We start from the raw sequence: 23,185 nt of genomic DNA, 5'->3' as shown, positions 1-23,185 counted from the left end.
TGCTCTGTCACTCAGGCTGGAGTGCAGTGGTGCAATCTTGGCTCACTGCAACCTCCACCTCCTGGGTTCAAGCCATTCTCCTGCCTCAGCCTCTCAAGTAGCTGGTACTATAGGCATGTGACACCACGCCTGGCTAATTCTTTGTATTTTTAGTAGAGACAGGGTGTCACCATGTTACCCAGGATGGTTTCGATCTCCTGACCTCAGGATCTGCCCGCCTCGGCCTCCCAAAGTACTGGGATTGCAGGCATGAGCCACCAGGCCCGGCCCATATTAACCATTTTAAAGTGTACAGTTCAGTAATGTTTTTTTTTTGTTATATATATACTTTAAGTTCTAGGGTACATGTGCACAACGTGCAGGTTTGTTACATATGTATACATGTGCCATGTGGGTGTGCTGCACCCATTAACTCGTCATTTACATTAGGTATATCTCCTAATGCTATCCCTCTCCTCACCCCCTCCCCACAGTAGGACCCGGTGTCTGATGATCCCTTTCCTGTGTCCAAGTGATCTCATTGTTCAATTCCCACCTATGAGTGAGAACACGCGGTATTTGGTTTTCTGTTCTTGCGATAGTTTGCTGAGAATGATGGTTTCCAGCTGCATCCATGTCCCTACAAAGGACACGAACTCATCCTTTTTTATGGCTGCATAGTATTCCATGATGTATATGTGCCACATTTTCTTAATCCAGTCTGTCACTGATGGACATTTGGGTTGATTCCAAGTCTTTGCTATCATGAATAGTGCTGCAATAAACATATGTGTGCATGCGTCTTTATAGCAGCATGATTTATAATCCTTTGGGTATATCCCCAGTAATGGGATGGCTGGGTCAAATGGTATTTCTAGTTCTAGATCCTTGAGGAATTGCCAGACTGTTTTCCACAGTGGTTGAATTAGTTTACAGTCCCACCAAGAGAGTAAAAGTGTTCCCATTTCTCCACATCCTCTCCAGCACCTGTTGTTTCCTGATTTTTTAATGATTGCCATTCTAACTGGTGTGAGATGGTATCTCATTGTGGTTTTGATTTGCATTTCTCTGATGGTGAGTGATGAGGAGCATTTTTTCATATGTCTGTTGGCTGTATGAATATCTTCTTTTGAGAAGTGTCTGTTCATATCCCTTACCCACTTTTTGATGGGGTTGTTTTTTTCTTGTAAATTTGATTGAGTTCTTTATAGGTTCTGGATATTAGCCCTTTGTCAGATGAGTAGATTGCAAAAATTTTCTCCCATTCTGTAGGTTGCCTGTTCACTCTGATGGTAGTTTCTTTTGCTGTGCAGAAGCTCTTTAGTTTAATTAGATCCCATTTGTCAATTTTGGCTTTTGTTGCCATTGCTTTTGGTGTTTTAGACATGAAGTCCTTGCCCATGCCTATGTCCTAAAGAGTATTACCTAGGTTTTCTTCTAGGGTTTTTATGGTTTTAGGTCTAACATTTAAGTCTCTAATCCATCTTGAATTAATTTTTGTATAAGGAGTAAGGAAAGGATCCAGTTTCAGCTTTCTACTTATGGCTAGCCAATTTTCCCAGCACCATTTATTAAATAGGGAATCCTTTCCCCATTTCTTGTTTTTGTCAGGTTTGTCAAAGATCAGATGGCTGTAGATGTGTGGTATTATTTCTGAGGGCTCTGTTCTGTTCCATTGGTCTGTATCTGTTTTGGTAGCAGTACCATGCTGTTTTGGTTACTGTAGCCTTGTAGTGTAGTTTGAAGTCAGGTAGCATGATGCCTCCAGCTTTGTTCTTTTGGCTTAGGATTGTATTGGCAATGCAGGGTCTCTTTTGGTTCCATGTGAACTTTAAAGCAGTTTTTTCCAATTCTGTGAAAAAAGTCATTGGTAGCTTAATGGGGATGGCATTGAATCTATAAATTACCTTGGGCAGTATGGCCATTTTCACAATATTGATTCTTCCTATCCATGAGCATGATATGTTCTTCCATTTGTTTGTGTCCTCTTTTATTTCACTGAGCAGTGGTTTGCAGTTCTCCTTGAAGAGGTCCTTTGCATCCCTTGTAAGTTGGATTCCTAGGTATTTTATTCTCTTTGAAGCTATTGTGAATGGGAGTTCATTTATGATTTGGCTCTCTGTTTGTCTGTTACTGGTGTATAAGAATGCTTGTGATTTTTGCCCCTTGATTTTGTATCCTGAGACTTTGCTGAAGTTGCTTATCAGCTTAAGGAGATTTTGGGCTGAGACAATGGGGTTTTCTAAATATACAATCATGTCATCTGCAAACAGGGACAATTTGACTTCTTCTTTTCCTAACTGAATACTCTTTATTTCTCTTGCCTGATTGCCCTAGCCAGAACTTCCAACACTATGTTGAATAGGAGTGGTGAGAGAGGGCATCCCTGTCTTGTGCCAGTTTTCAAAGGGAATGCTTCCAGTTTTTGCCCATTCAGTGTGATATTGGCTGTGGGTCTGTCATAAATAGCTCTTATTATTTTGACATACGTTCCATCAATACCGAATTTATTGAGAGTTTTTTAGCATGAAGGGCTGTTGAATTTTGTCAAAGGCCTTTTCTACATGTATTGAGATAATCATGTGGTTTTTGTCTTTGTTTCTGTTTATATGCTGGATTACGTTTATTGACTTGCATATGTTGAACCAGCCTTGCATCACAGGAATGAAGCCCATTTGATCATGGTGGATAAGCTTTTTGATGTGCTGCTGGATTCGGTTTGCCAGTATTTTATTGAGGATTTTTGCATCAGTGTTCATCAGGGATATTGGTCTAAAATTCTCTTTTTTTGTTGTATCTGTCAAGCTTTGGTATCAAGATGATGTTGGCCTCATAAAATGAGTTGGGAGGATTCCCTCTTTTTCCATTGATTGGAATAGTTTCAGAAGGAATGGTTCCAGCTCCTCCTTGTACCTCTGGTAGAATTCGGCTGTGAATCTGTCTGGTCCTGGACTCTTTTTGGTTTGCCTCTAATCCCAGCACTTTGGGAGGCCGAGGCGGGCGGATCACAAGGTCAGGAGTTCCAAGACCAGCTTGGCCAACATGGTGAAACCCCGTCTCTACTAAAAATACAAAAATTAGCTGAGCGTGGTGGCATGCACCTGTAGTCCCAGCTACTCGAGAGGCTGAGGCAAGGAGAATCACTTGAACCCAGGAGGCGGAGGTTGCAGTTAACTGAGATCATACCATTGCCCTCCAGCCTGGGCGACAGAGCAAGACTCCATCTCAAAATAAAAAGCAAAAACAAACAAAAAAAATTTAATAAAATCGATTTTTTTTTTTTTTTGGAGACCGAGTTGTGCTCTGTCACCAAGGCTGGAGTGCAGTGGCATGATCTTGGCTCACTGCAACCTCCGCCTCCAGGGTTCAAGCAATTCTCCTGTCTCAGCCTCCCGAGTAGCTGGGATTACAGGTATGCCACGACACCTGGCTAATTTTTGTATTTTTTTTGCTAGGGACGGTTTTCGCCATGTTGTCCAGGCTGGTCTCAGACTCCTGACCTCAAGTGATCCACCTGCCTTGGAGTCCTAAAGTGCTGGGATTACAAGCGTGAACCACTGTGCCCAGCCATAAGATTGAAAATTTTAACAACTTTAAAATTCATTCATTAAGAGCCTCACTTCATTAGTCATTAAGGAAGTGCAAATTTAAAGCAAAATGGAATCCAAGACCTACCTACTACAATGGCTAAAATGAAACAGAAAAGAAAATCCCTAATTGACAAGGATGTTAAATAACTAGAATCTAAAAACCTGTGTGTAGGAGTGTAAATTGGTACTACTACTTGGAAAACTGGCAGTTTCTACTAAAACTTAACATACATATGCAATTCCACTCCTAAGTACATACCCAACAGAAACGTATCCATCCATTGACTAAAATATATGCTAATGAGCGTTACTGTGATACTGTTAATAATACACCAAAATGGGATTTGCGCTGGCATTCCCTGGGGTTGGGGGGGTGTGAATAGTGACTGGAAGGGTGTCAGGGTATCATGCATGAGGGGAGCTTCAGAGTAGTAGTCATGTTTTTTTGTTTTTGTTTTTGTTTTTGAGACAGGGTCACACTCTTTTGCCCAGGCTGGATTGCAGTGCTGCAATCTTGGCTCACTGCAACCTCTGCCTCCCGGGTTCAAGCAATTCTTACGCCTCAGCCTCCTGAGTAGCTGGGATTACAGATGTGAGTCACCACACCCGGCTAATTTTTTTTTTTTTTTTAAAGTAGAGACGGGGTTTCACCATGTTGGCCAGGCTGGTCTTGGACTCCTGACCTCAGGTGATCTGCGCACCTCGGCCTCCCAAAGTGCTTGAATTACAGGCGTGAGCCACCATACCCAGTTACGTTCTACTTCTTGATGCTGATATTGTTTATGAGCGTATTTACTTTATGAAAATTAATTACATTTAATTTGGGCTTTCTCTCTCTGTATAGAATTCATTTTCTGCTTGCTATCCTGTAAGAATCTCTGGAAGCAGTAATAGTGTACACAAGGAAAGCCTCTATAAAAGATGTAACTGACAGACCTTTATTTTCCATTGTGACTGATGAATATAAAACTGTCTTACATTTGCATAATGCTGTACAATATTTACATACTTTTCAGGACTCCTCAACAGCTGCATGAAGGAGGTCAGGTATTATCTTAGTGACATCTATTCTTCTGGCATGACTAATAGTGCCCCTATTTACTCTCAAGTATCCTGATATAATAATGAATCATATGGTTACCACTTTACAGATAAGGATACAAGAGCCCGAGGTTAAATGACTTGCCCAGTATTACTCATTAGTAGGTGTTACACCCAGGACTCAAAGCCAGATTTTGACTACTTCAGGGTACTCAGAAACAGAACTGGACACACTGAGTGAAGCCTTTCACTCTGCCCTGATCCTTGGGGCTCTGGATCCCCACACCCCAAACCCCAGCCCTCTGGTCCTGTGCTGAGTGTTGCTGTGATGTGAAAGAGGACTGCCTTCCACCCTCCGCACTGTGACTCTCGTTTCACGTCCAGCTCTTAAGACTGTCCCCTGGGTCTCAACCCTGCCTTCTCAACTCCTTGGCTTTCAAGGGCCTAGACTTCTGAGATGACCCACTGTCTGTGCCACTGTGCATTCTTTATTAGTCCCAACCCTCAGCCGAAATGTACACTCGAATGTCTGCCACAGTGCAACGTGTAGAATCTTGAGAAATAAAATTTTCCAGTCTCCATAAGGAAGTGTGAGGGATCTGATGAACAAGATGTTGTACCTGAGATATAATGCATACTGTAAAACGCATACATCAAAAAATTTTAAAGTGCACATGGAAGACATTAACAACTATAAACCAAAAGGACAATGTTGGGTGTGGTAATGTGGTAGGTAGAAGAAATTTTTTTCCTTATATTATTATTTTTGTAATACCACTTTTATAATAAACATAAATCAACTTGAAGCAGTTTACAAATGTCATTTCTTACTTGATATGAACAAGTTTACTTTTAAACCTTATCTGAGTCTTCTATAAGTGATCTTAAATGTTCTATGAAGACCACAGTATTGCTTGCCTTTTCACTTTTAACTCAGTTCCTTTCTCAGAGCAGCATACAATCATTTAAATATAGGCCCCTCATCAAAGCAGAAGTTATCTGTATTTGCCTTTCAAAATTATCCTAAACCAGGAGCAGTGGTTCATGCCTATAAAACCAGTGTTCTCGGAGGCTGAGGTGGGAGAATCACTTGAGCCCGGGAGTTCCAGACCAGCCTGGGCAACATAGGGAAACCCTAGTCTCCACCAATATTAATAATAATAATACATCTTAAGGGGATTATAGTTGATAGATTATTGTCAGTTTTCTGAAATTTTTTTTTAATTCAAAAGAAGCACCTACTTCAAAATCTTAAATGTGGTACAAAAACGATTTCAAAACTGAAACTCTTTAATGTGTTTTCTTCTTTTTTAATAGCCCCCAACAATGGTAATCAAGACATGTCAGCCTGGTTCAATCTATTTGCAGACTTGGATCCACTTTCAAACCCAGATGCTATTGGACACTCAGATGATGAACTCCTTAATGCTTGACTGAAGTTATAATGTCACTTCAGTGGCCTTGAGACATCAATTTTGCAACGCATTTCCTTTGTGGAAAGGAGTTTATATTGTAACCCACACACAAAAGCATGGTGTTTGTGAATATAACACCTGTCAGCCAACTTTAGACAGATGGTAAAGACCACATTTGAATAGGTTAAGTACATCTTTCATATCTTGGATTTGCAGCTGTTAGTACTATGTGGAAAATATTAGAAACTTCTATATGGAAAATATTAGAAAACTATGGAGTCTGCAATATTTAGATACTGAAACTTATGTCAAAATAACGGCTAGGAGTAATTCTGTCAATATGGAGTTGAGCTTATTTCTTTGGAAACCCTTTCAAGTTGCCTTGCTGGCTGTGAGAATTTTATCTGTGGATAAAAAAAGATAGCATGTAAATTGGGTTGTGGTTTGGGGTCAGTTTTTAAATAAAATAGTAACAAGGAGGATTTTCTGTTTTCGAAAACAGCATTAGAACCAGACCAGCTTTGTTTTGGGTTAGAGAGATAGAATAAGATTTGAGAACTTAGTTTGCTTTAATGAAATCACAGAGAAACTTGATACTTGTTTTTCTTCATTTGGAGGCTAAAATGTAATGTTTTTTCATTCATACAAAATAATGGACACTCCCTAATTCCATTATTAAATCTTGAAGGGGAAATAGCAGGATAATTAATTTGCTAAGCCCATTCTCTGTAGAAACAGAAAATCTTCCCATCTCCTAAACCTCAGAATGCACAGTAATACTTAAGGCTTGTACAAGTGTCTTCAGACCCACTTTTTCATACATTTGCGATATAGTATTATGCAGTATTTATATTATTCCTGAAAATAAAATGAGGGGGAGAATATTCCCTAAGCAACTGGCAATAGTATTCCTGATATACCTAGAAATTTCTATCTGAATGAGGAGACACTTATGAACACCTTATCCTTACATATATTTGCATACTTACCCCATATTTTGTGACATAATTTAACCCAGAATACTTTCTGGCAGACATACAGAAAGCTCTGTGTGATCAATAAGGGAGTGTCTCATTTTTCTACTTCCCTCTTTTTGTGGGTGACATCATCTGAGGCTCTATTTGATTACTAAGCAAAATCTGTTACCCTTACAGGGTTTAGAACCTAAGTATTAGAGAGGAAGGCTATTTAATGCAAGTTAGTGTAAGCTGATAAAAACATAGCTACTGTACACGCACATCAATCACTCAATTTCCTGTCCTTTTTTCTTGCCCACCCTTTAATTCTGAAGCAATTTCCCAAGTGTTTTGCATCCACTCCATTGCATTTCCGTAAGAAGACATTTTGAATAAGTTATTCACAGTAGTTTCCATGTGCTCTTAGTTCTATTCTAAACAGGCTTATTTAGAAGAGGATTGCTTGTAATGTTTGTCATGGTACATAGAAAACATTGGACCAGAGTAGGTAAAATGCAGTCCACGTCCCATCCATAGCCACCTATAATAGTAACTGCCCACAAGCTCTCCGGAAAACTACTACAATGGCCAAGTACAGTATAGGCTGGAAAGACCTTATTAGAAACATTGATTCAGAAAAAAGGTATGAAGTCTTTCCATAAAATCTTTTCACAATATTACTCCTATTTCTTTAGATTTTAATGAGCCATTACTTATCTCTTCAGAAGCATTTTTTAAGTCTTCCTTTATACTCAGTGAAATTTCCCAGAATGCAATACTGTCATTGTTCTGCCAAGTTCCAATCACCAAGATCATGATTATGAATCCCAATCTGAATTCTGTACCCATGGTGACTCTGGTGCTCTCAACTTTTGAGTGCCTCAAAAAATGCTAAATCTTTGTCCGGGCATGGTGGCTCATGCCTGTAATCCCAGCACTTTGGGAGGCCAAGGCAGGTGGAACATTTGAGCTCATGAGTTCGAGACCCAGCCTGGCCAACATGGTGAAACCCTGTCTCTGCTAAAAATACAAAAATTAGCCAGGTGTGGTGGTGCATGCCTGTAATCCCAGCTACTCGGGAGAAGAATTGCTTGAACCCAGGAGGCGGAGGTTGCAGTGAGCTGAGATTGCACCACTGCACTCCAGCCTGGGTGACAGAGCGAGACTCCGTCTCAAAAAAAAAAAGCTAACTTTATGTCTTGAGAGTTTGTACCATTTTTCTTTGTAGTGGTCACCTTGCTAATGCATTAGTTCTGAGATATTTATCTCCCTCACGTGTGTGCAGGGAAGTCCCTGTTATCTGATACAGATACTTTAACAAGCAGACAAAGCAGAAGTCCAAAGCCCTAGGAACACCCTAAATTTTCCAAAAGCAAAGGTTCTCCCAAAATGGAGACATACCAGGGACTGTTATTATTCAGTTACTAGTTTCTATAACATTTCTTCTTTCAACAGAGTATGTTTCCCTTTTAACCCAGAGCAACATTAACTTCCTTAGCAAGTCCAGTTCTAACTTCCAACAAGTCCAACCACTATTTTTGAAGAGCATATCAATAACTTTATTAAGACGAAGGCAACCATATTTGTATTTTCTCAAGATTAGTTATTTGAAGCTCAGCAGTTTTTGTGGTCAAAGAAATTTTGCTCTATTAAACCAATATTGCTAATATAAAAAACCACCACACTGAAGAAAGGAGGGAAAGGATGGGAAAAGCACAGAACAGAGAATGACTGGTTGCTTTTTGTCTTGATCTAGATAATCCATTCAATAAGAAGTAAATTAATTATCCTTAACCAATGGTAGGCTGAGACCAACCCTCAAAATAGGTATTTTGCTATGTTACATGGGGAGAAATATCTATACTTTATTTTATACTGGATAAGAATATGTTTAAGTCTAAAGACGAGCTAAACTTTGCCTAGTGTGTCTACAACCATTTTTTAGGAGAGGCAGGAATATCAGGGCATAATAAGATCAGATTGGTGTAATTTTGTATGTTTTTGAAATCCTTCATTAATTGTAGAATCTCGATAGGATTAGAAACAAACTGTATTTCAACAAACAGGTTTCAGTATTTGCACATTGAAAAAGTGTTTTGTATTTCAACTATAAATATTTCGCATATCTGTATAGACCATCTAGAAATGTAGAGGTCTTACAGCATTAGAACGAAGGAAGTTTAAACGTGCTCCGTCTATTTTTCTGAGCCTCTTTTAATAAAGATTGCAAGATGGCATAAAACAAAAGTTTGTTTCCTGAAGTGTTTAATACAATTATTGTTTTCCTATTCAAAAACTTGAGTTTTACCTCAAGATCATAGTATTAGGAAAGTACATTGAGTTGATATGGACATGGGAGAATGAAAATAAAACCAGGGCAATTAATATCCTTGTGAGGCCAGGCGCGGTGGCTCATGCCTATGTAATCCCAGCACTTTGGGAGGCCAAGACAGGCAGATCACTTGAAGTCAGGAGTTTGAGACCACCCTGGTCAACATGGTGAAACCCTGTCTCTATTAAAAATATAAAAATTAACCAGGCGTGGTGGCAGATGCCTGTAATCCCAGCTACTTGGGAGGTTGAGTCAGGAGAATCGCTTGAACCCGGGAGGCAGAGGTTGCCGTGAGCGGATATCGGGCCATGCAGTCCAGCCTGGGTTACAGAGTGAGACCCTGTCTCAACAAAAAAAAAAAAAAAAAAAAAAAAAGAAAATCCTTGTGAGATGAATTCCTTCTGATTTATATCATATAGAAAGGGACTACATAAGATATAGGAAATAATATAATGTACGTTATTTGTGTAAATACTTTCAGTAACAAAAACTATCAAATATCAAAAATCTGAGCCTAGACACAATTAAATATAAGCCATAGTATGTAACCTGACTTATTGAAGGCAAGAATAAAAACAAGAGAGCCAGAATTAATTCAGTTATTTTTGTCTTCCATAGCATTGGCAGGGCCCTGCATTTCTCTACCTTAAGCAATGAAGCAGTCCCAGAATTTTGGAATATAGAAATTAGGAAGGAAAAACGAACTTTTAAAATATGAATTCAGTAGAACTGAAAGTAATGTATTTCATGCAACAGTAAAGTGTTTAAACATGGCAAAGAAAACTGTGGGACAAGATGAGAAGAAAAATGGTTGGTCAGGATGGGTCACATCCAGAAGACCAACATAAACTATTTTCCATCTTTTTCTGTACTGTTTAAAAGACTACTAAAGAGTTCAAAACAAACTATCCTTGGCATTTAAAGTCAAGACATGATTCCTCACTCAGTGGTGTAAATCAACCACTCATTGGCCAAAGAGTAAATACAAAAAGGAGATGAAGTTCTGACTGGTGTCGTGGGTGAGATTTTACAGTGTATGTTTTTACATTTGTAGTGTAGGTTTTAAACTTCCGGTTTTCTTGCTGCCTCAGCATCTCCACAAACAGGCTGTGAGCACCTGGCCCAGTGTGATATGGGCAGCCCCCGCCCCAAGTTTCCCTTGCTACCTTGCCCATGACCTAGTAACATTTAAACGCACCAGTGAAGTTCTCACTTTTTCTCGTGTGCTTCTCCCTGACCCAAAGGCTCCTGCCCATGTCTTAGGCCTCTCCGCTCCCCACCTGCTTGGCTGAGCCCCCTCCCACGTGACCCCCTCTCAGCATGCAGTGACTGTCTCTCTAGGGCCTGTGAGTGTATTACAACATTTTTTTCTGTGTCTCTCCTGTGATATCTCTTGTGGCTAAACCTCACTGACCATAACCTAAAAATACATGAAAGAAAAAGTTGTTTCTTTTTTCTCATTTTAAAGTAATATCTTCTAGAAGAAAAAAATCAGCCATAGCACTACCATCTAGGAATAACCACTACTAACATATTTTTGGTTATTTTTTTTTGTAGTGCCTTCAAGCACACATTTGAATTGTGATCCAGATGATTTTACTGTCCCCTCTCTCTTAAATGGGCATACCAAGTCACAGAGATTTAAAAACCAATTACAGGCCGGGCGCGGTGGCTCACGCCTGTAATCCCAGCATTCCAGGAGGCTGAGGCAGGTAGATCACCTGAGGTTGAGAGTTCGAGACCAGCCTGGCCAGCATGTTGCAACCCTGTCTCTACTAAAAATACAAAATACAAAAATTAGCCAGGCGTGGTGGTAGGTGCCTGTAATCTCAGCTACTGGGGAGGCTGAGGCAGGAGAATTGCTTGAACCCAGGAGGTGGAGCTTGCAGTGAGCCGAGATTGCCTACCGCACTCCAGCCTGGGCAACAGAGCGAAATTCCGTCTCAAAACAAACAAAAACAAAAAAACCCAACTATGTAAGTCTTTCCCTCAAAAAAGCCAGGTGAATTAAAAAATCCACCAGAAATGTGACTGTAACAGTTTTTGCCTCTCTAAAAGATATGCTCCCCAAATTAAAGAGTATTTCTTTTTATTTTTTGTAGCTATAGCAACATTAAAAACCAAAGAGTTGGAGAATGTCTGTCACCAATGTGCTTGATCATTCTTTTGGCCCTCTGAACTACGCTGCCAGCAGCTGTAGCAATGAAGAGGATCACAAAGAACAAGGCAGTGTGGCCCAATGTCACATAATCTGCAGTGACTCCAACATCTTTATTTTATCAGTGTCACTGGTGCAAGCAAAATAGCAGTAAGACTTTGTGATTAACTCTGAATTCCAGAGTCGGACTTGGTTCAAAGCCAGTCTCTGAAATTTCCCAGATGTGTGACCATGGAAAAGTTAACCTAATTCCAATTTTGTTATCTGTATGATAGTAAAAATAGCAGTACCCAGCTTCAAAGGGTTATTATAAAGATTAGGGTAAAAGTAATATGTAAAGTGTCTGATATTTGGTAAGCTATCAATAGGCATTATCAATTTTTATTACAATTTCAGTTTATCTTTGACAATTTTAAACTTTACAGGCTAAAATGAATTTTATGAGAACACTTTCCAAGACCAAAAACCACTGGCTCCCCCATGGAATGAATAAACTTACCTGACAAAATATGAAGGCAGATAATGTCTGCTTACAGTTTCATGTCTTCATATTTTCTAAGTGATAGCACTATTGTCAGCATTTCCTTAATCACACAAATAAAACAGGTTCACAAAGGTGACTTCTTGGCCCAAGATCCCATGAACATTAAGCATCAGAGCCAGAACTAGCACCCGAATTGTGGCCCTAAATCTAGGACTTTCTCTATTTCTCCTCTCAATTATCCCAACGATCTAAAAAATAGTTACTTAAGATACAGAATTGAGACAAATGGTTATACTCCTGGTTTTTAACTATCAGAGCCTCCAAGATAGTCTTCTATAAAACAATGATTCAGCAGGACTAATCCACACTACTGCATAAAATCAAAGTTAGAATATTGGAGATAAATTCTCAATTTGAGGATGATGCAAAATGATGAAAGAGAATTATTCTGGTTTTTGGTTTGTTTTTATAAAACCTAGACATTTTGGAGCTACGTATTAAAGGGAAGTAGAAACAATGTCTTGAAGACTCCAGTCTCATTTCTGCATTAAGATACCAGACAAACCTAAAAGCTGTAGATACAGCAATATTCTTCATATTGTTTATTAAAACAACCTTCAGTAAGAAATACTTTTTATACGACAAGCTAGGACATATGTATATACATCTAACAAAAGTTTTACACATGAAAAATAGTCTCCTTATGTACGAATATACTTATGTTTTCTGTTCTGTTTCTTGTTTTAAAAGTTGGTTGAACCCATTTAATTCATTTCAAGACCCAAACAGTTGGGAAAACACTGAATCAAAGAGCTACAAAGGCTATTGGCATTATCATACTAAAATATATTTTAAAAGCACACCTAATCTTAGCAAAGGAAAAAAACCAGTATCTGTTACACATTAGCAGGGAAAGTGCTACAAAGAAGAGAAGACAAGGACTGTATTTCACATATTTGCTCTCCTCAACCTCTTAAAGGTGGGGGTGGGGGAACACTGAGAAAGAAAGGGAGAAAACTTTATGTGCCAATTTTAGAATTCTCTTTGCATTTGATACTATGTTAAATTACTGTGTAAATATATTAGCTATCCTCAAACTCTGGTTAACTTTTTTGCTCAGAAATAATTTCAAAAATTTTAACAGGTTAGGCACAATGGCTCACACCTATAATCCCAGCACTTTGGGAGGCAGAGGTGGATCACTTAAGGCCAGGAGTTCGAGACCACCCTAAGCAATGTGGCAAGACCCTGTCTCTATGAAAAAAAAAATTAAATAATTTTATATAAAAATTAGCCAGGCATGGTGGCACATACCTGCGGTCCCAACCACTTGGGAGGCTGAGGCGGCAGGATCCCTTGAGCCCAGCACTTTGGGAGGCAGAGATGGGAGGATCACTTGAGGCCAGGAGTTTGAGACCCGCCTAGGCAATGTGACAAGACCTTGTCTCTACGAAAATAAATAAATAAATAAATTTATATAAAAATTAGCCAGGCATGGTGGCAAAATTACTGTGATGTATGTCACTTAAAATGTGTCCCTACTTTCTAAGTTATTACAATGTAGCCTTCTGACCAGCTCTGTTGTGGATACAGACAAAACCCCTAAAACTCAACAACTGTCCCCTGAAACTGAACGACTGTCTTGCATATATATATAAGACACTGTCACAAAGAAAGAATATGGCTGAATTACCAAGAATTAACAAAACAAAAAAACTCCTCTTTATGTACTTTATATTGAATTTAGGTAACTGCCCCAGCTAAGTTACCTCTAACAAAACTGTGAAGCAGTGAATTCTTCACACGAGTCTCTCTCTGTGCTGCTTAGATGTCAATGTGTGCCTAGCACTTACCCCAAAGAGCAGGTACCTTCAGTTCTAGGGCAAGTGAGGGGTAGCAAGGAACCTGCTGCTGAACACAAACACATTTTTCTATTAGTTTGAGAAAAACAATGTACCACTTAAAAGCTAAATAACCAGTCCAAAAAGAAATGTAATTGAATTTGGACAATATTCATAAAAATTCACAGAAAAAAACTCAAGAAGAACAGACTTTATTTTTAACATAAAAGTTCTATTTTTTTGTGAGGCAGCAACAAGTGTTCAGGTAAAGGGAATACATAAGTACAGCGTAACAATACCGATTACCATTGGAAATGCTGTTGAGAGAATTGTTAGAATAACAAAATGTTTTAAATCGTGTTTTAAAAAGAGTTGCACAGCTTCTACAGAGACAAAAAATGGAGGGTTAAAAAAATTCTATTCTTCAACAAGACTGTATAAACAAAATGCTGTTCAGGGCTGCTCTGCTGATCAATTTGGTCAGAGTAAAACTTAAACCTTAAAGTGCGGAGTTAAGCATTCTTAGCTTTATTTTGCAAATTCAGCACTTCCACTCATCTGGTTTTGAGACATCAAAATTCCAAGCACTAAGGAATGAATCTTAAGTTTACAATAGTAAAGTCAATGCAGTACTGGCAAATTTTCTTTTATTTTCCTTCACAAAAGAAAATCTTTATAACCCAGTCCTAGTCTTGGACATAGTGAAAGCTATAAATTCTGCCTTTTTTTACACTTTCTTTCAGTGAAAGCGAACCACTGAAAGTGGAGAAAAAGGACTTTCATGTTGTGAAATATTCCACAGTTAGCAAGAGCACCTTCTAAAAGACTGATTTGGACTGTGGTCATAAGTATGAAGTATAAGAAATATAAAACAAATTGAATAATCTAGTTGAAAAATAATCTTGACATCCATGCTCACCACGTGTAACCAAAGAGGCAAAACCGGTATTTTTTAAACACAGTTGCTTACAAAAGCCATGACAAGTAATAGACTCAGTCATGATCAGAAACAGTAAATTTATATAATTTTTATCATCACAAAGAAGAAATTGTTTAAAGATTTAAAAAAAACTAAGATTGACAAAGTGAATAACCAAATAGCTCCTTTCTCTGAAAGACACATGCTACCCATTTCTTTTAATGCAATGGAAGTAAATTTTTATAAAATTAAAAAATTTTAAATTATATTCCCATTGAAGCTATTCTATTTACCTTCTGTACAGTTTTCTACAGAATAACAATAATTATGGAGTGTAATTTTAGAAACCAACATTATGCATTCTATTGAGAGTGTCACATTTCACTGGAAAGCTGAAGACCCATTTAAAAAAAAAAAAATCAACCACCAGGGAACTAAGGGTTAAATAAAACAGCTGAATAAACCTATGGTTAATGTTTTTTCAAGACTGTGATAAAGCTTACATGCTTAAAAATTAGCCCTTTGGCACTGGCAGTTAGAGTTGTTTTGTACCTTGTACCTTTTTTTCAAATCTCAAGCTCTATTTCTCCCAAACCCCAGGGATCTGTCTGGTTGCCATACAATTCATTTACCTGCAAATTCACATTCTCCTTACAACCAAACATTAGACTAGAAGTTCTATTTATAAGACGGTAAATAATTGTGAAACTTGTTCTTCCATTCCAATTTTAAGTTACTTTAGATTAAGGATATATGAAACTCCACAGAAAGATATGAATTAGACAAATATGCACAACAGAGCAAAAGAGAAAACCTCTACGGCGTGACATTCTAGTTCTAAAATGCCATTGTGACTAGCAAGGATGGAGATGGAAGAGGAACAGAAGTGCAAGGCCAGGAACACAGACTTAACAGAATTCAAGTCATCAAAAAACCAAGGGTTCTTTTTAAATAGTTTTTAACTTCCTCTACCCCCATTCTGATTTCAGTTGTACCTTTTCTTCTGAACCTCTGATACAGCAGATACTCAGTGGTGATACAGTCAAGTTATAATGCATAACAAAGAAGGCAAAATATCAAGGGTCTCAGTGAGAAAGTGTGGACCCCAAATAACTGGGCTTTTAATGACTGAGAAGCCATAACACACTAGTTCCAAATAAATTTGTTTTGGATTGAGAAACTACCAAAGTTCATCAATCCTACCATCTAAAACTTGACAGATTTATTCAAATGTTTGAATTTATCTGATTTACCTCAATATACCTCGATTTTAAACTCAACAGGGCTTATTTTAAATTACTTAGATGTTTTAAAGGTACATGAGTATAAGAAGTCCTTTCCGAAGATTTATTGCTACCACTAGGTTTTCCTTGATAGAATATGTCTGGGTAAGCTGACATATTAACCTTCTAAACTGTATCCTTTTTATAAGGATTTAAAATTTTTTTTCTGCCTATAATATGTATAGGAACAGTAAATTATTGCATTATAAAGTAGTATATGAAGATATGAAAAGGATGCTTTTATTCAATACTGTTTACTGAAACTCACTTTTAAAAAGAGCTGTTCCTGGCCAGTGCGGTGGCTCACACCTGTAATCCCAACACTTTGGGAGGCCTAGATGAGCAGATCACCTGAGGCCGGGAGTTCGAGACCAGCCTGACCAACATGGTGAAACCCCACCTCTACTAAAAATACAAAATTAGCTGGGTGTGGTGGCACATGCCTGTAATCCCAGCTACTTGGGAGGCTAAGGCAGGAGAATTGCTTGAACCCAGGAGACAGAGATTGCAGTGAACCGAGATCGCGCCATTGCACTCCAGCCTGGGCAACGAAAGTGAAACTCCATCTCAAAAAAAAAAAAAAAAAAAAAAGCTGCTCCTTAATCTCACTACCATATATCCAGAAATCAAATACTGATACCATGTGATACTGGCAGTGGTTTATATTAGGATGAGTCCAAATCAAAAACCGTATGGAGTTTTCAAAGGCGCTTACCATTCATACTCAAGTTCTTGTCTATTTTCCCCACTATGTGGATTGTTAGGGGGTATATTAGCAAAATCTGTAGGCAACAAATCTCAGGGCCAACCACCACCACAAAGAAAATGTCAGTCACAGGATTCTGCGGCTACAGTTCGGATCACTATCCACCGGATTACACTCCTGGCAAACTACTAGCCCGACCAAATCCACAAGACAACAACATCACAAGGGCAAAGGAGGAAATCCATGCACAGCCATTTCAGGATCTCTTTGGGGCTATGATACAGTGATGATTAAAGGTAGAATGACACCTGTGGTGAAGGAAGGAGAGCATGTGATATTATATGTGTATCACAGAAAACCAAAGGGGCTCCTTACTCTTAGCTATCAATCAACACTGGATAGTTTCCTTTCAGCTCACTGACTTTTAAATCAAGTTCCAATATGGGTGAAAACATATTAAAGCACTTGTCTTCGGACTACAATTTTTCTGACCACATGGTGAAATGTGTACAGGAGTAGTGAAGAAACAGCAGTTATACAAATATTTCACCCAAAGCACAAACTTTTGACATCAAAAAACATAAATCACATAATGTACGAATATTGCTTTTTATCTCTTTTCATATATATACTTGTTCAATGCATTTACCTATCAATCCTTGTTTGGGAGAAGAACACAGTCATGAGATTAAGATTGCTGGGAAAACGTCAACAATCCCTTTGGTCCCAAAGCTGAAAACAGCTGAGAAAAGCACACATCTAGAAAGGGAACAAGAAACAGAGGCCACCAAAGAAACTTTTGAACATCCTGTTTGCTACGTTTCAGAAAATGTAACATTGGTATATTATAAAATAGTCATTTTCATAGAAAAGATGGTTCTTGCAGCATCAGTCACATCTCCCTTTAGGAATCATGTTGGCAAGGATCGGGGTGTGTGTGTGTGTGTGTGTGTGTGTGTTTTTTAAAGAAGTCTAATTCGAAAACAAAACCATGATATTGTCTCTCCAAAGGTAAAGAATGAGACCTTTCTTGTTGCAATCAGTGCTTTGATAAAAAGCAGGCTAAGCACTGAGGGTTGGCGTTCACAAGTCAGGCAGAGCCATCATGGGGGATCCTTTCTTCCAGAAGCCTCACCGTCACATGTCACTGGAGAGCTGGAGCACACCACAGCTGGCCAGAAGTGCACGATGCCATCAGAGTCCAGTGATCTGAGGAGGTTTCCAATTTCCCAGAACAACAGCCACTTTGCACTGTGACCTATCCTTCAGCTTCCTCAATTGGTTCTGGTGGTGGGAGTAGAGAAGCTGATGGCATGACTGTACTTGTTCCTCGAGAGACTCGGTCTTGCTCTGTGTTTGTAGACAGGGAGGCCACAGCAATAGGCTGCAGCAGAGTGGTAGCCATGCCAGTGGTGACTGTCAGGCTGTGGCCAGAGCCCTTGAGTGTAAGATCTGGGGTGGGAAGGAGTGGCTTGAGGATGCTGACGAGGCAGAAAGCAGATCCACTTTTAGGAATGAAATTCACCTTGTTTTTGTCAGGACAATAAAAGGCTGGGATTTCATGAAGCTGTTTTGGCCTAGACACAGAACAGACAACCCAATGCTTTTAAGTCACAGAACTTTAATTTAAAAAAAAAAACAAAAAAAAAAACTTGGAAGCAAGCTCTTTTATTTTTAAAAACACAGTTAACTTACAGCACAGAAAAGGAATTTAAAACTCAAGCTCTGTCAAAAGCTTCAAACACCAAGGACCAAAGTGCTATCCGACACAGGCAGGATTCAACATATGTATCTTAGAATGCAAGAAGCCCCCATCATCAATGCTGCTTTCAGTTCCCTCGACAGCCCCGTTACCATGCAGGCGGCTCAGCCCCATGAGCACTGCATGTAATGAAGAGCTAAGACAGTCAAGGGAATAATGCATTTCCTATAGCAAAAGAAAATCTAGATGTTTAAAGACATGTATGCCTTTACGTATGGTATATTCCACGGCCATGATTTTTCCCAAGGTCTATAGTATACTGGAAGGAGGCGGTAAGGAAATCAAAGATATACAATGTCCATCTTTTGCTAAGTTCCACCATTGCATGACTAAAACTATGGTAGGTATGGCTTTTCTCTTCAAGTGCTTGTAAAAATCTCTTTGATGGAAACAATTCTTTGAATTAACCATGATAGTTTTCTGAGCAATATAATGTAAATGTGAAATCAAAATAAAAACTCCTTTGCTTTGAAAGTTTATTAAAGTGTTTTCTGAGCAATATAAATGTGAAATCAAAATAAAAACTCCTTTGCTTTGAAAGTTTTTTATTAAAGCCAAATTCTTCCCTTTTCCTAGGTCCTCCTGAAAACCCAAATTTTTGAAAAAGACATTGGTATTAATGGTATTTCATGAAAATTAAAAGTATAAAAAAACTACATTGTTAAAGTAACATGGAAATGCCAAAACCTAAGGTGGGAGAACCTAAATAAATCAAGACTTAGGTTGATTCTCATCTCTTCCAATGACGTTAAAAATCTAAATCAGTCAGCCGTGTTGGTTCACTAATTCTACAACTTTGGGAGTCTGAGCGGGGAGGCTTACTTGAACCCAGGAGTTCCAGACCAGCCTGGGCAACATAGTGAGACCTCGTCTTTATAAAAACCTTTAAAAACAATAGTGTGGCGGCATGCACCTGTAGCCCCAGCTACTTGGGAGGCTGAGATGGGAGGATAGCTTGACCCTGGGAGGTGGAGGTTGTAGTGAGCCATAATTGGGCCACTGCACTCCAGCCTGGGCAGCAGAGCAAGACCCTGTCTCAAAAAAACAAAAACAAAAACAAAAAAATCTAAATCTTCAATAAAAATGCAAGTGTGCACTAAATTCTGAGGATACAAAGTTGAAACAATCCACAAGGAGGAGATGGACTAAATTTATATTTCTTGTGGAGTGAGGAGTGATAGGGACAGAGCTGTGTTTCAACATAACTAGCTTCCTTTATAATCTTGGGTATATGATGCATTTAAAACATTATTCAGAGAAGGGATCCACAAGCTTTACCAGACAGACTACCAAAGTTGTCCACAGCACAGAAGAGGTTAAGACCTCCACAAGAGAATCTAACAGGCATGATAACAAAGGTTTATAAAAAAGTTTAGAAGTAGCACAAGGGGGTGGATAACCTGTGGCCTATAGGAAGAGGGAGGGTTTGGTAGCAACCCCCCGAGCTGGGTTTTGAAGAATGAGTAAACAGCAGATGGGGAGTGGACACCAAAAAGATGTGTGTTCCAAGTAGACAATGATTAGGTGGGCAGATTTTATTAACAGTGAACACTATGGAGAGCTTTGGCAAACATAACAATTAAGAACAAAGAAAAATACATAATGTAAGTTATGTTCAACTTGGGCACTATTCTTTGCTGAATAGTTGAGTACTTTTAGTGCCACAAGTATATCTGGGTATATTACTGATAAGAACAACACACACCCTTCTATTTTTACTGTCTGAGAGCATGATTTTCAATACACTGAATGTGAGGAAGGTGAGGTTATGTTTCCATAATGAAATAATGCCTTAAATTTTCCTTTGAAGACAGAATTACCAAAGTTAACTTTCATTCTTGTAAAATGAAAAATTTCTTGTAAAAATGAAAAGGCAAGTTAATTTTAACACTTCCATCCAAGTGAGGCCTAAAAATTTTCATTAACTTATTTGTTTGAGGTTATCTTCTTAAAAATGACTTAAGATGGCCAGGCACGGTGGTTCACGCCTGTAATCCCAGCACCTTGGGAGGTCAAGGCGGGAAGATTATGAGGTCAGGAGATCGAGACCATCCTGGCTAACACAGTGAAACCCCATCTCTACTAAAAATATAAAAAATTAGCCGGGCGTGGTGGCGGGCGCCTGTAGTCCCAGCTACTCGTGAGGCTGAGGCAGGAGAATGGCGTGAACCCAGGAGGCGGAGCTTGCAGGGAGCAGAGATCACGCCACTGCACTCCAGCCTGGGCAACAGAGAGAGACTCTGTCTCATAAAAAAAAAAAAAAAAAAAAAAAAAAAAAAAGACTTAAGACTTGTGGCTGCTAATAGGTCTCTGGGATGAAACTTGACATTTCTGAAGTATAAGCTTCCTGATTTAGATAAAGTTTTTGATCTGGAATTGTTTTTTTAATGACAGGAATCTAAAAAACCATTTAACTTCCTTGCAGATTTCATGAAAACAGACTTACGATATACCTCACACAAAATAATGTAAATAGTAATAATTTGTCTAACTGATCAGATCAAGAAACAGAACATTAACACCAATATAACATAAAGCACCAAAAAAACTCTCCTTGTGCCTTCTTCCTGTCATTACCCCAACCCACCAAGAAGAATCACTTTCCTAACCTCCGTGGCTTCTAAGAGTGCATTATCCAAGAAAAACATGACCCACCACAGGATATGTGACCTACATGTATGCTAGTTGAAGCTGCAAATACTAACGTTACTTCAAAGCATTCTTCAACTTACAAACCATACACAGAAAGAAAATAAAATCTCAAGCTATTTATAAATTTTTACTTTTTCTTAAGCAGTTATTCCAAAAGGCTTGTGTCTCAAAGTAGATATAACTAAAAAATGCCTCTATATTGCAAAGAAACCATAATGTTTAAGAATCTAAGGACTTCATTGGCTGGGATCAGGAAAGAGTATATTCAACTTTATTAAAAAGGACTAAGTACAGATGACATGGCTATGGTATGTGCTGTTATCAAAAAGATTATAGAGACAGAAGTACAAAATCTGGTTTGTCCTTTTTGGGCCCAAATCCAACCACCTATTTTCTTTCAGGTAAACAGATACATTTCTAGAAATCAGAGATCACTCCTTACCCCATCCTGACCCCCCAGTTCAGGTCAGAGTTAGTACTTTAAAGCAAAAGTTAAGACTTAGTGAGAAAAGTATTCTTAAAAGAATGCCTAAAGCTAAAATATTATATCGGGACCAGCAATCCACCTTTGCTTTAATGGTAGTGTACACAGTGGTTATTGCTCTAATTTTGACATATCTAGGACAAAAAGAGACTAATCTTTTAAAAAGACTTGAGTAACTTCTTCTATTGACAAAAAGTTAAAATTACTTCTTAGATATCCACTCTTAGTTACTACTGCTAATTTGTCTTTGGAACATAATTAAAATATTAATAGTGTATTTGTGTTACACAGTCTTTCTACCAGTAAAATGTATAATAAACATTACATTAAAAAAAAAAAAGAATAAGTTTACCTTCTACTAACAGATCAATGTGCCATAAAACATGTAATATGACTGGGCGCAGTGGCTCATGCCACTAACCCAACAAATATTTAAAGTCATTTCTTAAAAGCAATCAAAATGTTTTGGAGTCAATCAACCAAATCTCTACATTTAGCACTTGGGCAAATCCTAAGGGCCAATGAGTAAATCAAAGAGCTCAACTCAGGCCAGACACAGTGGCTCATGCCTATAATCCCAGCACTTTAGGAGGTCAAGAAAGGTGGATCACTTGAGCCCAGGAGTTCAAGACCAGCCTGGGCACATGCCAAAACCCCATCTCTAGAAAAACTAGCTGGGTGTGGTGGTGGACGCCTGTAGTCTCAGCTAATTGGGAGGCTGAGGTGAGAGGACTGCCTGAGCCCGGGGAGGTCAAGGCTGCAGTGGGCTGTTGACTGCAACACTGCACTCCAGTCTGGGTGACAGAGAACCTGTCTCAGCAGGGTTGGTGGTGGAGGGGGGCAGGCACAACTCCAAAAAAGTACATTTGGGCCAACAGATTTTTACCTAATAGAATAAGCCCATTTCTGCTTTCCAGTTCCAAAATAGTGGTAAAGAAGCACATGGTTCCACTCCCTGCCACAGAAAACCAAAAACAAATATGTATTACTGAGATTATTACTAGCAATATCCAAGAACTCAAATATGAAGAGACAGTTCCTAGGGCCACAGAGAAGTGAAAAAACTGAGAATCAGATTTCCACATCTGTGACAACCCTACCCTCATTCTGCCCAGCACAATTCATGATTTCTACACTAGAAAAAGTGAGACTGGGGTAGACAACCAGCTTCCCCACAATCCTGGGTTCCCTGACAAGACACTGCCTTAACCCATGGGAAACGTGGTAAATACATGAAAGGAAAAATATCCCCGAGGAAAGGCGAAGACAAAGACGGGAGGCAGAAATGCCATCCCCAGCCCTGGAAACTCTGCTGTGGAGTTCGATGAAAGGAGATGCCACATCACAGTGGTTCGGTAGCACCACACAGGTTCCTTCGGCAGGAACGGAACTCCGACCTAGCTTTCCCACGCTGCTGAGAGCATTGGGACCTCCCCGCTTCAGGAGCAGCAGCCTTTAGGTTGTTTACTAGACCCATGGTGGACCTCTGTTTAAGGCGCCACCCAGAGCCAAAAAGGAGGCAGCGATCTAGCAGTGAAGAATCTGTAAGCAAATATACTAACAAAAACCAAAACAAGCCAGAC

At 39.0% G+C, this 23,185-nt stretch overlaps 2 protein-coding genes across 13 annotated transcripts in view; one reads left to right on the top strand and one right to left on the bottom strand.

Annotated features, from left to right (window-relative positions):
• Positions 1–9,228, top strand: part of ICA1L (islet cell autoantigen 1 like) — a 97,288-nt gene extending 88,060 nt beyond the window's left edge. For 10 of the 11 annotated variants that reach the window (XM_007965892.3, XM_073019944.1, XM_038001735.2 and 7 more), the window contains one exon: positions 5,928–9,228. In XM_007965892.3, the coding sequence (XP_007964083.1) occupies positions 5,928–6,043 (116 nt within the window). In that variant the 3' untranslated portion in view covers positions 6,044–9,228. Of the gene's footprint in view, positions 1–3,434; positions 5,417–5,927 lie in introns of those variants that run through there. The other variant, XM_073019946.1, reaches the window with a different exon arrangement.
• Positions 9,229–12,834: 3,606 nt separating this feature from the next.
• FAM117B (family with sequence similarity 117 member B) overlaps positions 12,835–23,185 on the bottom strand; it is a 141,657-nt gene continuing 131,306 nt past the window's right edge. The window contains exon 8 of one of the 2 annotated variants that reach the window (XM_073019941.1): positions 12,835–13,402. In XM_073019941.1, the coding sequence (XP_072876042.1) occupies positions 13,348–13,402 (55 nt within the window). In that variant the 3' untranslated portion in view covers positions 12,835–13,347. Of the gene's footprint in view, positions 13,403–13,992; positions 18,282–23,185 lie in introns of those variants that run through there. The other variant, XM_007965899.3, reaches the window with a different exon arrangement.

This window comes from Chlorocebus sabaeus, chromosome 10 (assembly GCF_047675955.1).
Source record: "Chlorocebus sabaeus isolate Y175 chromosome 10, mChlSab1.0.hap1, whole genome shotgun sequence".
In the NCBI taxonomy this organism is placed as follows: Eukaryota; Metazoa; Chordata; class Mammalia; order Primates; family Cercopithecidae; genus Chlorocebus; species Chlorocebus sabaeus.
Note: the sequence above shows the minus strand (reverse complement) of the source record. Positions and strands in the feature narration are given on the sequence as shown.